This window comes from Hetaerina americana, unplaced genomic scaffold (genome assembly GCF_022747635.1).
Source record: "Hetaerina americana unplaced genomic scaffold, ioHetAmer1.1.p SCAF_38, whole genome shotgun sequence".
Taxonomy (NCBI): domain Eukaryota; kingdom Metazoa; phylum Arthropoda; class Insecta; order Odonata; family Calopterygidae; genus Hetaerina; species Hetaerina americana.
The window spans coordinates 4,336,385-4,354,017 of record NW_027286963.1 but is presented as its reverse complement, the minus strand read 5'-3'; the positions used below and the strand labels follow the sequence as shown (position 1 = coordinate 4,354,017).

Here is a 17,633-nt window from a genome sequence, read left to right as displayed (position 1 = left end):
AAAAAAGTTTATCGCAAAATAGACCCTCAAACCCGGCTAAGAAAAACCAAAACATCGGTCATAACAGGTGATAAACAGTAGTTTTCAACCCAAAGTTAATTTGACAGGCGAGCGTTGAGCCCAACTAATGCTAAGCCCTATGCGGCGTCTGGAACTCAAACATTGTACCCGAAATCGAATCTGGACCCTTCGATCGGCATCCCCGCGCTCCACCCACTGAACTACCACGTCTACATACAAAATGTGGAAAATTCATGTTAGAAAAACAAGCAAGACAGACTATTATTTTTAGCCGAGTATCTGCACGATGATTTACAAAGGCAGTGAAATTATCGAGAAAAGAAAAGATGGAGATACCAGGCCACACATTAATGAAACTTGATCACCTTGATATGACGAGCTGAGATTGGTACAATCACTCAATTAGCTTTGATTTTTTATTCAGTAATGTCATGTGGCATCCCGTAAATCCCATCCGTCATGTACAGAAACGTTTTGAAATTATGCGCGTAAGAGTTCAGAGAAACGAGGCGTGAGAACAAATAATGTAATTCAAATGGAGAAATGAAAGATCGCCGATGGATGCATAATCAAGTGAAATACAATGATCTCATCATTGTAGCAACTCAATGCATTTCATCCACTCATGGTGTAAGTATTTTCGCCTCGTCACCTCCAGTATTTTCAACTCGCAACTCAATTAGAAGGAAGCTCACTTTAAGTCAGCTATTTCAAGCGTAGACTTTCCTATAAGGTGGAGAATGCCTAATACGACCGTGGACGGCTAAAGGGCTCAACATGTGACCAGATAGTATTTGGTAGGTGTACGGAAGGTTACACTCATGGTGATAACTAATTAGCTGAATTAAAATTCAGTTGAATTCAATTTTAAATATAAGCTAATTGCATTCAGTAAAAACTTTCGCCGAGTAAATCTAGTTTAAATAAATAAATAAATAAATATATATATATATAAAAATGTGTATATATATGTAAATCTAGTCTGTATATATAAATATATATAGGTATGTATATATATATATTCACATATATAGCTTCTCTACTGTCACCAGTCTACAGAATGTCTATGGGACGCGAGGAATGGGGAAATTTCGTACCGACGGTATTGATTATTAAGCGACCACGCAAGAAACACTGCTTTGATGGTGGGAGGAGAGTGATCTCACTTACTTTTTTGTTCCCAATTGGAAAGGAAGAAAGTGAAGTAAACAAACCCATACATCAAAGAAGCCTGCCACTTGCACTCTTTCAACGGTCATTTATAGCAAGGGCCTAAGAGAGAAAGTTTTTGACGATGAAGTCGGCAGGATGCTAGCTTGCTCCGAACCATAAGCGACTTCTTACTTCACAAATCCATTACTATTCATTCGCTCTACAAACTGGGGTTGTATCAGAATGAATTAGGAGTAGGTTTTAAAAAATCTCATAAGTTTTTCTCATGAATTCCTTACCGCCGGAGGAATCCGTAAAAAACTGCGTAAGTCTTTATAATAAACTTCCAACTATTGATATACCTGTAAACGCATACCTCTTTGGTAGGGACAAGCACATTTCACCTTCGGCTAATTTTGCCCACATTCTCAACATAAAGAATAAATATTACCATCTCCTTTCGCTGACTAATTACCTTCGGAATTTCCTATACATACTTTCCTCCATTAACCTTGATTATTTAAGTATTTATTATACCCAAGCTTGTGCTAGGACTCAGGTTTCTTTCAATTTTAAGGAATTTCCTTCAATGCAATATAATTTTCATTACTTTTCTTTTAATCATGCAAACATGTAGATGATCATTCACACACACGCACACATTCATAAATACATATCTCGTAAACACGAAATGGACGCGTAAAATCGGGAAAATTATTTACAAAAAAGAGTTAAGGGTTCAGGGTATTTCCGAACGCATACTTACCGATAAATTCTGAGTCTGCTTTATTTTACGAGCGCGAAAGTTTTCATACAAGCCCACCACATGCGCATGGGGAAAGGAATATCGCTGAAGATTGCGGGATGGCGGCATGCATCAAATAAAATAACAGCGCCGAAGCGATCACACGGACGCTCGTCGGCATTTTCCAAAAGAAGACGGCGAGAAGGAAAGATTCATTGGAAAGTAGCGCCTTCGAGCACATGAGGGCTTCGGATTAATGCAGCGCAAGACGCTCAAGAAATTGCCGTCCCATTAAATTTCGTAACGGTAAAAAAAAGTCGACGCATTTAAAGAGTTGCCGAACGCTTCACTGAAACCGTACAAATTTGACTTTTGCGCATTCCTAAGATTGCACACTTGAGCGTGTATTAATTACGACCATGGTTCAAACGTTTCGACAGCGGTAACTCAATACTTTGCATGAATGCTTCATCTTCTTTTAAACATTCCCAGGTTTTGGTTGATTGAATGCGATGGTGGGTCGTCGCAATGGCGGTCGAAATCATACCAAGGGCAGATTATTGAGCCCCACAAAACTTGAGCCCCCACACACACGGCGCGGCGGTGAAACAGAGAGAAAAAATTCTAATATGGAGGACCAACGATATATTCCCCACGCTTCAGAGAAGTTTTGATGATGACGTCTATCAAAGACTAGTCACAGGAGAAATTTCAACACCGAAGAATACCCCTGCGTTCGCTTTTATTTATGGGGAGACGTCCAAATCAGCGAGACGAAGTTCGCATTCCGCTTGGCGAATCGACCGAGAGGGAGTAAACAACGGAAGCATTGATCAAGTTCCATTTTTCTCATCGACTCTTTGTCGGTGAGAGCCCGGAGGCAGCGGCGACGTCAAATAAGCACTAATTACACAACTCACCGCGGTTCGAAAGCTAACTGTAATTTTTATGACCTCACGCAATTTCTCGCGTGTAGGAGGTTGAACACGCGCACTGTTGCGAAGGAGGGGGGCAGGGGGAGAAAGGGAAGGGACGGCTGGGGGGGGGGCTGGGTTGCCGGCCGGCGATTGATGGTGGGAGGGGAGGAGGAATGAAGACACACTTGCAAGATAGCAAAACACTTCCTCCAACGATTTTGACGTCACCGCGAGATGGATTCTTTTCGACGCAATGAATGCGAAGTAAATCAATCACACAAGATTTTGATAGAAAAAGAGGTTCCAGAAGCACCCAACATCCCGGGATTTGTGCTTCCTAGAAATGCTGTCTAAGTTTGTGTCGTTAGCATGGATATAGCCGGGGCAAAGCATCCAAGAATTCAATATGCTATATCCCATTCAATACGTCCAATATGCCCCACTCAATAATTCAATAACTCATTCAATAAGTCACACGGAAACGAAGAACACGGATTCTGCACATTAAGGAACGCTACGCTACATATAAATTACGTACGGGGAGTAGCATGGCTGAGTATGAATCAAAGACAGCGGAGAGAAATGAGTAACTCGAGTCATGAGTTTCGAATTCGGGTAACGGGCTCGCGACCAGATCATGAAGAAATTTTTCAAGGAAATGTAATGGGGTGATCACAGGCACTTGGGTCAAGAGAAAGGGAGCCTTGGCATGGAAAAAGAAACCATATTGTGGCAAGAAGATTACTGGAGCCAAAACGTGCATTTCGATCATATTGAGCGTGAGCGTACTGCGAAGGAAATAATATTTTCAAATATAAGATACGCCTCACATCGTTGATAAGACAGTCGAGGAAGCACGAATTCATTAATTAGAATGGGTAGGTTTCACGAGATGAAAATGGATTTGAAAGGTTTGCTGAATCTGCTGACATTCAATTTTCAGGAATTAAAATCTTGAAAAAATATGGAAATCAGTTATAATAAAGAAATGAATGACACAGATAAGTGTACAGCCCCAGTTTGCCTTAAGGACAAAAACAGTTCTGAACGGAAAGTATTTTTCCGTAAAACGTTTTAGGAATTTGCTACGAAACATGGTGATGAATTTTATTGTTAAGGGCTTTAGCTAACATTTTAAGCGTATCATAATATTAAATAAAGTGTAAAAGAATATATAATATGCACGGTAGTAATATTATAAACAAACAAAGCTACATCTCAATAAAGTTGTAGATTAACTATTAAGTTCCAATATCAGTTGAGCTCATGAAAAAACATCATACCGAATAGTATCATAAAATTCTTTCCAGTTTCATCATCTCTTTAATTCTACTTTGATTATGATAGCAAATAATTTCTATTTAACGCTGAGCTTTTAGATTGAGAAAATTCAGTGAAATTCCACAATAGGCACAAGAAAATTGTTAGCCTGTTAATTTTCACCAAACACTTCCATCTTAGAAAGTACTAGGTGATACTTTTTTGGAAGTGTGTGCCATAAGAGAACAAACTAAGCAAATAAGTTATTAAAATATATATAGTATTGTAAAAAGGAAAATACTAAAAAGTTTAAGATTTTTAAATGAGTGAGAAAATTAACGACAAATATTTCATCCTGAACAGAAATCCCTTCCTCACAATTTTCTGGACGATTTTCATCCAATTAATTAATTCATTTGTGGCCAAAATGATGGGTTTAAAATACATTTATTTAGTGTGTGAGGGACCTTCCATCCTAAACTTCCCTCACACACTTGTAAGACGCGATGAATGGCACTCGTCGAAATAAAAGAACATTCCGGAAGAGTGAAAGGGGCGCTCTGAACAAGTTTGAGATAGGTCGCCGATGAAAACCGAGGGGTCAAGGGCAAGTGCGATTTAACTTGAAGGGTTTTCGCAAAATTTAGGAGGGGAAATGGGTTTTGAAAATAATTAAACGTTCGCGCAACGCTATTTGCCGGGGATTCCAAAATTTAACAGAGCGTGCGAACGATCCTCGCCGAGATACCCTCGGAGACTTGAACGCGCGCATCACCGCGTCCTGGGAGGATGAGACGTGAAGGACAGACGACTTCTCGGCGCGTTCTCTTCCCCAAAGGAAACCATCGAGGAAGACGCATGGGAAGGGGAGTTCCCCCCTCCGCCAACCCATCTTCCCTCGAGGATTCTTAAAACTTAAAGGAATGGGCTCGGTGAGCGGTCCGTCACGCTTCCAATCCAAAAGGAACCGTGATATAATTGTGATTTCTACAACTATCCTCGAAAAAGAAATAAGGGTCAAGAACCATTATGGTGGATCGTCTACGGTGAATATTTTAAAAAATCCTCACACACGTCGATAAATGAACCTTCATCGCACCCCCATCTTCGGAAAGTCTACAGACCGCCCATCTGCTCGTCAATCTCTTCTCCTCCAACGTAAATAATCAACTCCGTAAATTAAATGTGTTTAAGGTGCGGGAACATTTTCAAGTGGTATTACTGTGTGTAGAGTGAGGTGGCCACGACATTCAGGGCAACTACCATGCTTGAATGGAGTCGAGGATTCGCTTTTCCGCGTTTATTCCAAGAAAAGAAGACGAGAGAGGGACCATATGCTAATGGCGTCAAAACAGACCGCTTCGCTATCGCCCGCCACAAAGGGAGGAGGCTGGGAATGAAGGAGCGATTGTTATCACAGTCATGTCATTGTGTGCGTCAATACCAGAGTCGGAGATTCCCCAAGGAAGGGTGTCGACCCTCCCGCGCTTTCCTTCCTCGCATACCATTCCGGTCCATAGAATGGGCTCGGTGAGCTGCTAACATGCACCTTGTCATGGCGCTGAGGAGTTTACATGGTTCAGCATTGGAAACAGTACGAAAATCAATCGGACAAAATTTTAGGGACAGCATTTTAGGATTGTCCTTCCCTTCTTGAGCAAAAAAACGGTCCTCGATCCCATGGGAAGTTACAACATCCCCCCTCCCATTTAATTCCCTTAAGTCTGAGTCGATGGACAGGAAATTTTGCGCCTCGTAGCCACCGCATGTCTCACTCTATAGGCACTCCACATTGAGAATCCCACGGGGGCCCGCTACCACCTCGCGGTCGGCAACGTGGGGCGAGGAGAGGGAAGGGCTTTGTAAAACTGCGCCGCAACATTCGGAGAGAGACACACGGAGGTCGCGGTAGAGAGAGAGAGATGGGGAGGGAAGGAGGGAGAGAGAGTGGGAAGTGGGGAGGGGAAAGGTGAATGCCTTCGTAGAAGAATTCGGGGGTGGGAGGAGTAGGGGGATAAATGGGGAGGTCCGTGGAGGAGCGAGAGGGATGGATATCGTCGTCAAGGGGCATTGCCTCTTCTCTCCTCCTACCTACCCCACTCTGTCCTCAACTTCTCCATCCCCCACGCCCAAACACCTCCCACACCCTCCCTCCCTCTCCCTCCGTTCCGTCCTTTACCCACCGCCATCCTCTTTCCCTCCCTCCCATTTACTCCCCACCCCCTTCTGCCCCTCTCCTGTCCATCCCGACACCCTCATTCAAGGCCCCAAACCGCGAAGTTCGCGTGTCACACCGAAAGCGGTCGAGTGATGACTCTAACGATACTCGCTCCGTTGCGTCACGCGCCTTCCTTTGGTAACGCTCCTTCCAAAGGTGGGGCACCTCAACCCTTTCGATTACCTCGCGGTTGATTGAAACAATGTCGGCCGTCAGAACTCACATAACTCATCGCATTAGAAGGGTAGATTACACATCAACCGTCTTGGATTGATTTAAGAAAGTTGGTAGACTCAACGAAATCAGCCCCGCAGTGAGAGTACCTATATGAGCAGACACTGATGGGGAAAAGAAAATCGGCCAACGAAAAAATGGCACAATGCTGAAGTGAAAAATTTCATCAGTGCTCATGTAGTATGGGGATGGAAGAATACAGATAAGGAGAAAAAGAATGAAAATGACATCCAGGAGACACCAGGGGCTCAACCATAGACCTGCACCGTAGTAATCGAGAGTAAAGGAGGTTTAGTTCGCCGGGAAGAATTTTACTGGGGTTGGGAGATTCAAACTAATCGCAGTAACAATATAATAAAATTGCGATATTTAGGTTATCCAATGCTTTCGACGGTCTAGGATTCTGCGATTCCACTATTTCTCTCTTTGATATCAGAAAACTAGGACTCTTCGCAAGAAACGTAGATATAATCCAATGGATTGATGTGATTTGGCTTATTCGCGGAAATCAGTTTCCTAAACTGGATTGCTTCAAGTTTATCGCCGATTATTTTGGATTTCTATCGTCAATCGAATCTTTTCAATAAAAATATTAGTAGGAAAATGCAGCCCATCTATGTAAATTGAATACTTTCAAGAAAACTATATTAAACTTCTATTTGATCGAGAGCTCTCGAGTCAGCGGCATTAAGATTTGCACTTCTTTTCGCAGGAAGCACTATTTTACTGTTTCAAGTTAGCATTATTTCGTAAGAATTGCGATGGAATTGACTTGTGTACATATTTCACGCATGTGAAATACTTCGAAGCCACATTCATCAGAAGTTGAATCATTGATAACCTGTCGGAAAAGTGGCATGTACTTTGATTGACCTAGTTACTGAAGTGCTACTTATCCGTGATGATGCCCCAATTGCAAATGACGACAACGATCTCAGCTGTTGGTCGCTTTCGCTTGCTCAAAGTAAGACTAATAGTTTCAGGATTTATTTGGTGGAACATATTCCTATTACAGAATTAAAAATACACTACTTTTCCACAGAATAGAAGGTTGAATTAATACCCGGTGTCCCACAAAATGCCAATGAGCCATTGTCAACAACAACATCTGATGGTAATGAGGCACCATCACGTATGCAAGTAAGACTCAGTGTTGAACGTGGTGGGGTCATCGAAATAGAGGCTCTTTTTAGTGAAAAGGGCCTACATTTTAATTCTACAAATCTGCAAGAATATATCTACTCGTTATTTATCGTTCTCCTTCTCGATCACGTACGATATGATCAAATACATGAACCTAAAACATTTGCTCGGTTTTCCATAATTGAAATTTTATTAATATCACCATATAAGTAAAAGGGACAGGAACCACGGAACCAAAATATGGAAAGTGGCTCTGTCATTCTGCGCTCATATCAGATCTTCGCTGGTAAAAACGTTATAATATCGAGAGACGGAAAACGACAGAGATTTTTTTCCCTTTCCCAAAAAATATCTGCGAGCCTTTCAGTTCGGCCAGCCACTGACTTAAGGGTCGCTTAACGTCCTCCTTCCCTAGCACCGGCTTATTCTTTTTTGTGGGACCACCCCGCTGTGATGAGCAGAGTGCGCGGCAGAGGAAAGGGAAAGCAGGCTTTCCAGCTTTTTTTCCCTCTTCGCCACACCACTACCCCATCTCCTCTCCGTTCACTCCGCACTCCTTCTCCGCCCTTGACTGGCCCCAGGGTTCTTTCTCTTTCTCTCTGGTTGTCCGCTTTGATGCAAACAGCGATTTGCAATTTTCCCGAACATCATATTTGCATAAATATCTCCGCGACGATGGTGAGCGGCTGCTCCTCTTATCGATCGATCCGTCACCTCCGCTTACGCATATGCGCATGGCGTTAAAAATTATTCCCGAAAACCAAATCCTCTCATTACATTATCCGCTTAGCAGTATTTTGGCAGTACGTATTGCTTATTTACGCTTTCATTATCCGTTTCCTTTCACTCAATCCTTGATTCAACTGTTTCCCCCACCGACAATGTCCCTCAGTCAGTCTGGAATTATCCTTTCGAAATTTACATTGGAAGGCTCTACATGAGAAAAGTACAAATATTTTTATGTAGGCTTGAGAAAAGGGCACCTAGAGGGATTATTCAAACACCAGATCAGGTGGAACAGTTTACGTATCTTGGAAGTGTTTTGGACCAACACGGTCAAAGTAGTAGGGGCATAAGGAGAAGAATTGCGGTAGGCAAAGAGGCTTTAGTAAGTAGGAGTGAGTTGATGACAGCAACGTAGAGTACGGTTGTTACGAAAAGACTCGTCAAACTTTGATATGGAGCGTAGTTATGTTCGCCGCGGAAACGTGTTCACTGAATCAGGATGATAGAAGTAGGTTGGAGGCTTTTGAAATGTGGCTGAGGAGGAGAATGGAGAAGTTAAAATGGACGGAAAGGAAAACAAACGAGGAAGTCTTAGATATGTTGGGCGAGTAGAGGGGTTTGTTGGGGGAAATCCTAAGGAGGCAGGAAAAATGGATGAAGGGCGTATTGATCGGCAGTGGGATGTTGAAGACTGTAATAGAGGGGAGAATTATAAGCAAACGAGAAAAGGGCAGGAACAGGATAGGGATATTGGACAGGATGGATGGAGGAAGGAAGTACACAGAGTTGAAGAGGGACTTGATGCAGAGTAGGTTGCTGGATTGTGTTTGGCCAGGAGTCACAAAATATTTATTAGGTAGTTGTGTCCATTCAAAACCTATCTAAATCGTTAGATTACTTCATTATATATATATATATATATATATATATATATATATATATATATATATATATATATATATACACATGTATATATATAATGTATATCAAGATAGCACTAGCGAACAAAAACACAAACACACAAACACACAAAAAAGAAACACACGCATTACGAATTTTCGGTGGCGCTACCACTTTTCTAAAGGAAGAAATTTTTACATACATTATTATTCACATCCGTGAGACTTTCACATAAGTTTTACATACACACACACATATAAATATATATGTAATACATATATATACATATATAATTTCCAAAAAATGTGGGCAAGGAAGAGAAAACCCTTCCCTTTGATGTCCAACGATCTCCCGCGCGCTCTTCATAAAACACCCGTTGTGAGAGATCCCTCTCCGCACGCCGTGCTCCCAAACCCGACGGACCGGTATTAATGATTTATAAATGCTCCCCTCGTCCGCTCCCCTTTTCCCCACGACTGATTGTCTCGAGTTTGTTTTCTGGGAATAATTGCCCCCAGTGGCACGCGCCTCGAAGCTTCTTTTACGGAACGTAGTCGTCTCCGTGGAGGAGCGTGATGTCAGCGACCCCTTTTTCAAGCAAGCAGGAGTTAGGACGTGCGGGAAGGCTTGAGAGGGGGTGAGCGAAGGGGGGAAAAGTGATTGTCCTGTCTCTGTATCCGCTGCCAAAGGAGAAAGACTGCGCGGTGGGGGTAATAGATCTCCTCGAGTTTACCCGGATGAAATTTTCGTTTACGTGATGCATAGCGCCTTCGCCGATCGCTATTATTCTCCACGGAAGCCTGCAGAAGGACGATCTGACAGAATGGGACTTGAGTATGGGGAAGCCGCTCGCATTGCTGATGATTCTGAGCGATGATTCGCTGTTGACGTGAACCTCTTGGCTTACAAATAAAATGAGAGCTTTCGGAGAAAAATAGCCAGGGAAAGTCAATCATTTCTCGCAGCTTTATTTTCCGTTGGTCCCTACGACAGTTACCTACTCGAGGGTATCGCATTAATGAAAGGGTGCCTCTTAAACTATTTAACTTAAAGGGAGTTGTATTCCCGGCTCCACCTGAAAACATGGTATCATATAGAACCACAAATAAACATACTAATTAGTTCAACAAACGGAAGATCCGAATGTGATGCAATAACGTTTTCTCTATACGATATCATTGATAACCAGCAACAACTGATTTTACTTAAGCCGGCTAATCCCCCTCTGTCTTGATTATTTTGTGTCGGTGGCTTTCTCACGAATCATTTCTAGTAATTCGTACTTGATCTGCCAATGAAGTTTCTTCTTTCTCCCGTATCTTGGGTCAGGATATTCAATGTCCAATATTTCTTTATTATCTATTCTCTCTCCCTGAATCCAATCTGTAATAAACTCAGCCTAATAGTGGTTGCATGGCCACTGAATCGAACGAAGCTTTGCATCACGTTTTTCCAATAGTTATTCGATTATTTCACACATTTTTGTACTGTAACATATATAACCCTGATATTTATTCATTCAACGATACTGGTAAACTGGCAAACTTATTCATTCAACGATGCTCAAAGTTCAACTTTCAGCTGCATTAGACCATCACGACCGAATATTCTTCCATCATCCAGCAGAGGTTGTTGATGTTCATCCCTGTTCAGCCATCAATCTTCAAAGATTGATAGGATGACTTTGTACCAACCCTCCATTATAAACCATCCCTAAATTAGACCGTCACTGTCATCCGATCGACATCAGCAGTGAGAAGCAAAACGTTTTTTATTACGATACGTCTACCTCATTTAAAACTAGAATTGTTTTATCTTCACTTGATGGACAAAGTAACACACGTTTACCGACAGACATACTCATTTTCTTAATGATTGTACCCCGCAGATCTTACCACTCCTTTCCTTCGGACGATAAAAATGGAGTCCGAGTGATAACCTTATAATCTGCGGGCATTTCAGTGCCCGTATGGGCTTATCGACATGATTTCATGCGGTGATTTCCGCCTCTTCACGGCAGCCCAAGCCTCTCTACTCGTCGTGTTTTCTTGAGACTTCCGTTCCTCCCATTCCAACACCTATCTTCCCTCACCCAACCGGTCGTGGGTTACCTGGAGATGGAAGCCGAGATTCGCCGTAAAGAATAACCTTGGAGAACAACGAGGACCATCCATCCAATTTCTCAGAGAGTTACGCATATTCCACCCACTGCATATCGAGCGTCGGGAATAATTTTGTCACGAAGACACTTCTTAACTACACGGTTCGAAATTGTAGGTAATTTCGGTTCAAATATTCTGGAACATACGTAAGATGTTAACTGTATTCTCACTGAAGCATCAATATTTCATTGATTAGTAATAACTATTTGATTTTAAGTGAGCTCGTTTCGTCTGGTTACCAGAACAATTCGAATTGTTTTTTTAATGACAGGTGAAATGCATGCTTCCAATACGATCGAACACCTAGAAATAAATACACGTATGCGGAAGAGCATGCTTTCCTTCAACTGTGATGAAATACAACGAACATGACAGAAAATAAGCCTATGTATGACATTATAGTATGGCTTGATAACATCAGCAAACTCCTTCCCCTAGGACGCATAAAATTAAGATTAAATAGAACATGCTTATAATCAAATATTTTATGAGTACCACCGTGACACTAGCATCATTCGGTTTTTGCGACACTATCTAATGGAATTTCCGGAACACATTTAAGAGTACTCAATTAGTATTAATAATATCATTGATAATTGAAAAATATAAAGTGAAAGATAACGAATTAGCACTTACTGCGAGCAAACACGCGAATAGGTAAAAATTAGGCGCAATGCGCTATATATGAAATGAATTCAGTGCATATAACATAAAATTTATGATGTGCTCGACACAAGTTCTAACAACATTGGGCGATTGATTAAAGAATTGAATTCACATCATAATATAATATTATGCATTGACATTATCCGTACAAAGAGTGACAACACCTCACATTGATGATGTAGCATGGAAGTCCAGGAAGAAGTTCATTTTGGAGCCCGAGGATGAGTACGAGACATATTCAATTAAGGGCTATTGAGGACACTTTGTGGTGAATTGCGATGGAAGCTAAGCAAATTCGGGTATATACATATATATACACATTCATTTACATGGAAATAGATATAAGGAAAGGGGATAGAAACACATATGAAGGGCGAACACAGAAGAGGTGGGGAAGGCGGAATCGAGCAGATCACAAGCGAATATATATGTATGTATATTTATGTATGTATATATATATATATATATATATATATATATATATATATATATATATATATATATATATATATATATATAAAGCTTTAAACTATAAATGCCCACAAAAGACGCATAAAATAATTTGGACTCAGAGAATAAATAAAAAGAGACTTCTCTGTGATTAAGTCTTTGACATCGGAGTCAGAGCGACACCCAACCGACGATACGCCACACAAGATAAATGCGAGGCAAACTTGGAAGCACTCGTTGTCACATACTATTTCCCTGTCCCTTTCATACACTATTTCCTTGTCCCCTCCGTACTAAATTCGCCCTGGGGGCCAAGCGCATAAATTCATACGATCTCACGAGGGACCCCAGGTGCGTGCCCCGCCTTTACCTCCCCTTCCTCCCGCCTCCACTCCCTCTCTCCATCGCCTCTCTTCGTCCCCACCTCCGCGTCCAATGCCCCTTCACCCTTCCCACCTTGGTCCCCCAACCACCTTGAAGCGTCATCCTCTTTCTCTCGTCTTCAGCCCTCCGACCAAAAGCCAATGTCCTTTCGAGCTGCCGACCTTGATCTTGAGAGACTTCAACGGCCACACCCAGCTCCCCAAAACTCAGCCCCAGTCGCCTCATGCTAGGGGCACGGCCCACCACGGTGCCGCCCTCCCGGTGCCATCGGTCTCCTTTCTCTTAGGATCCCGGAGCAAATTTATTATGTCATTCCGTTCAATAGGAGAGGATCAGTCCACCACCGGCCACTCAAACGGTCCACCGACGTTGAAGGAAAGACGGGGTTGTGGTACAGCTCCATATACTTGTCTGAGGTAGGAATGCGTATCCGTGTAAAAGGAAACAAGTGAAGACTTCCATGTCAGTCTTTTCAAATGAGTGATTTGATGGATTAAGTGGATGGATGTCCGTTTAAAACGGTCTCAAAGCATGTGAGACCGGTCTCTTCCCGTCCTTCTGATTCTCGTTTTAGGCCAAAGTGGCCTTGCCCTAGATGGGACTGGAAAAAGTAATGGACTAGCCTTCGGGGAACACTGCATTATGGTTCGCCCTCCTATGCATTAGAAAAAATAGGGAAGGGGTAAGAATGTGATAGAATCATTACGATTCGGATACAATTCTACCCGTTACGAACATGAAAAAATAGAAATTCGTAGCAATTGATTGTTGAAACACTAGTCGGATATTGATTATTTTAGCGGATATCAGCCGAGGCTCAAGGTTAGCTTTAAAAAGATCACTCTTACTATTCAAACAGCAAAAGAATGGACAATTTTCCGAAGGTAATATCAGTAATTCCGCAACAGCTGTTCAATCAACAATATTTTCCAAGCATAACAACGCAGTAATGGAAACACACCAGAAATTTTGTGAACACGAGAAAAAACTTTATTCTGAAGAAAAACAAAAACTATTCGTTTCACTGCTATTTCGAACTAAATACGGAAATGCCACAGAGTGAAAATCATTCATCTCAACCGGGACTTGAACCCGGATCTTTGGCTGGTAGCTTGATTGCTTACGGCACTCAACCGGAAAACAAAAGCATCCGGGTTCGAATCTGGGTCGAGGCAAATTATTTTTTCAATCTAATATTCCTGTGTTTCGGTTTACATGAGCAGATAAGCTTGGTTAAAGTAACCGTCACAGCATATCCCGCAATTCTTTGATTTTGAAATAAAAAGAAACCACGATGAATAAAGAATGCCTTCGTTCCATCGGAACAGATTTAACATTTTCAAGCAATTCATCATTGGAAGTGTTTATCAAGAAACTAGTTGACAAAGTGGACTGAATGGGACAGGGAAAGGAAAACTGACGAATGATGACATGATCATTTACATATTTTTTTAAAACCAGACCGATAATCCAATTCTGACACCAAATTCGTCCGCTTTTATCATGTACTTCATTATAGCGAATGGATAATCGGCAAGAAAGACCTTGACGTCTCATTTCCGCGGGGCGAGATAAAACAAAATGATCCTACATCCGAGAAGGAGACTACGGTCTCGGCTGGACGTAAACTAACACCCCAGGGTCCGAGACGAAGGGTGACGGCTTGAACGCCCCTCCCCACTGCCCAACCACCCCCGCCTTTCCGTTGCCGAAAAGGGTGGGAAATGAGAGATGTAGATTTATTCGCTTTCTCGCGGACCCGTCTCAGAGGCTGCTCTCTCTCTCTCTCTCTTTCCAGGTCTCCTCCGCTCCACCTACCCTGGAGAGGATGTGCACGACGTATAGGGGGGATGGGTATCGCCTGGAGTTGTGGCGTGCGGGGAAAGGGGGGATGGGAAGGTCCGTCTGTCGGTCCAGACGTCCATCCATCCGCGCCCATGTCCATTCCCTCGGCGACTACCCGTTTGTCTCATTTGCATCCCCCGGCGGACTCGGCTCTCCCATCCATCTCCGTTCCCTCCCCGCCCGTCACCACCATTTTCCCTCTCCTTTCCCTCGCAGACTCGTATCCCACTCCCACCCCCCTCCGCATTCGGTTCCTGTTGACAACTCGGCGCGATGCATTCGTTGGGTTCCCATCTTCCCCCGAACAAGCGGGCTCGCACGAGCGAGCACTTCCCATCCGATTCCCTCCCGAGTCTTTCAGTCCGCCGCCTCGTACAACCACCACAGTTTTTTTCAAGTCCTGCTTCCACGCGCGTCGTCACCCACGCCGTCCTCGTACTCTCCCGCCCGCGAGGTCGTGATTTGCACGCGACGCAACGAGATTCGTTCCGGGCGTGTGAGCAAGGAGGATCCGGTTGAATTTTTCTCCATAACCACGGTCCGGATTGTGTGCGATCTTAATTGGCGATGAGATAGGAATTACAAACGAGTGGAATTGTTAAAAAATAATACCTTCATGGGCACAGGGGATGGTTATCGAAAAGAGACTGCATACACCTACCTATCTTGAACCAGGCGGATATAAAATTCAGCGCAATACTGCCCATTTCTAAAGAGACACGATTATGATTTATATTTATTGAAGTGGCATGACTGAAATTCCCATAAAATTTTCCATTGACGATTGAGTCGATGAATTTGACCGAAAAAAGGGCACAGATAAGAAATGCGATGCGTGCACTTTGTTATCCCTGTTCACACGGTACCAACCTAATATTTCACTAAACCTATCCCCTGCGTCACTCTATAATTCAGAGGACCCTGAAACCATGCAGCTGTCTCACTCGTCCATTAAAATCCACCGACGCAGAACTGGTGTAATCTGGAAGTCGCGAGGGCACTAAATCACACGCAAGAGTTGGGTGGTCAGTGAGATTTGTCAAAGAAAAAAATGTCACTAAAAATATAAAGTACGAATAAAATTACCACAAACGGCTCTTGCTGTTTTGGAAAGTATTATTTCGCTTAATTGAATCAAAGAACTTAATCCTTTTTCTATATTAGCACATTATTTGAATTTTATTCACTCCATTTTGCATTATTTTATAATGGTGAAATGACGCCTACAGGTTCGCATCAATAGATACATTCAAAGGAATAATCGATCTACTACTTTATTCCTGTATATTGACAATGGAGTTGGCATGAGTCTCGAGACTCGTGTCATTGGAAAAATTCCTTAAGCTTTCAGCTGCGAATAGTAAGGCATTAAAGAGAGCGCCGCGGGCATTTTTAGTATAGTGTATCCATTATTTTTCCATTTGTGTTTTCCTCTCGTAACTACGTTTTATCGATCTCGAGCGTTTCCATTGTAAGCTACAAGGTATTCCTCTTCAATATAAATTCATAAAATAAATGTGCGAAATACTACGTGCAATTCGAGAGTGCCTAATAGAGTAATTAATTTTACAGCCCCAGAACGATAATACACATTTACTGTCTATTCATTTTCCGTTGAATAATTTATGAAATGTACCTGCTCAATTATCGCTTCACATAATATTTCTCGACCAGAAAAGGGACAAATGGATTTGCAAAAAAATTAATTTCATCGAATTCAGTGCGTAATAACATCATTATCTGAGATTTCTAAACAGATATCTCAGCTTTTACTGAAACTTTCAAGATAATGAGAGTAAATGGATACTTTCTCCGTATTAATTTTTAAAGATAATCTTTCAGTTTAGCACAACTGTTTACAGAAGCATCATTAATTAGAGTTATTTTTCAATCATTGGGTATCGATTATGCATCACGATTATTTACGGTACAAGGTGCATTCAAGTTCTAAGACCTTCTAGTTTTTTCTGCCACAATAATTGATCCGAGAGTTAAAAGTTCATGCTAAATCTTAAAAAATCCCACTTTTATATATAGGTCACTTGTGCCCACTGGAATATTGTTTATGCAAAAAGACCCAGCTGAAGTGACAAAGAATTGAGATAATACGGTCTCAAGTTTTGATTTACCCAAGCGTGAAGTTTCAATTCAGTTAGGTTTCCATTACCTACAGTTTCATCACATTTTTGAAAATTAATTTCAAACTATTTTATTGTTTCATTTTCACGGAATGCTGAAATGGAAGGGTTACTAAAATTTGTCCCGAAATTAGAAGCGGATCAACCCCTTCCTCTTGGGCTCTTTCCACTGAAATATTTATCAGGATTACTGCAGTCCACGTTTGTTCTACTTGGCGGCGAAGTAGTGTCGAACAAGAAGCCTTTAAAGAGCTTTTAGAGCCTTCGTCACGTGCCGGGAGCACCCATGTTTACATCCTACTGAGTGTTCACACTTTCGGACTCTTATTTAACGTGTAGCCACGCCAAGTGAAACGGTAGTGAGAGATTCGTGGCGTAATCCCTTTAGACGGGGCACAAGACTTAAAAACGTGAGAGAATGACGCACGCTTAAGGAAAGAAGAAGCTAAGTCTGCGTCACAGATGGCGGGAAAAGACGCCGTCACGAGATCATTCATCAAACATAAGAAATTATTGAAGCGCATTTTAAACGTTACACCTGAACTCTCCCCCCATTCGCACCAAGGATTGTGCAATCTATTAATGATGAAGTGTATGAGGGCGGTGCCGAAAATGCCCACTAACAGGATTGTATTCAGTTTAAAGATGAGCCTCCCATCCTTCAGCCATTCT

The 17,633-nt window shown here is 42.2% G+C and overlaps 1 protein-coding gene across 1 annotated transcript in view; it reads right to left on the bottom strand.

Moving 5' to 3' along the window:
• LOC139691556 (cyclic AMP response element-binding protein A-like) overlaps nucleotides 1-13,203 on the bottom strand; it is a 78,106-nt gene extending 64,903 nt beyond the window's left edge. The window contains exon 1 of the mRNA XM_071589430.1: nucleotides 13,051-13,203. Coding sequence (XP_071445531.1) covers nucleotides 13,051-13,203 — 153 coding nt within the window. The remainder of the gene's footprint in view (nucleotides 1-13,050) is intronic.
• Nucleotides 13,204-17,633: the final 4,430 nt, after the last annotated feature.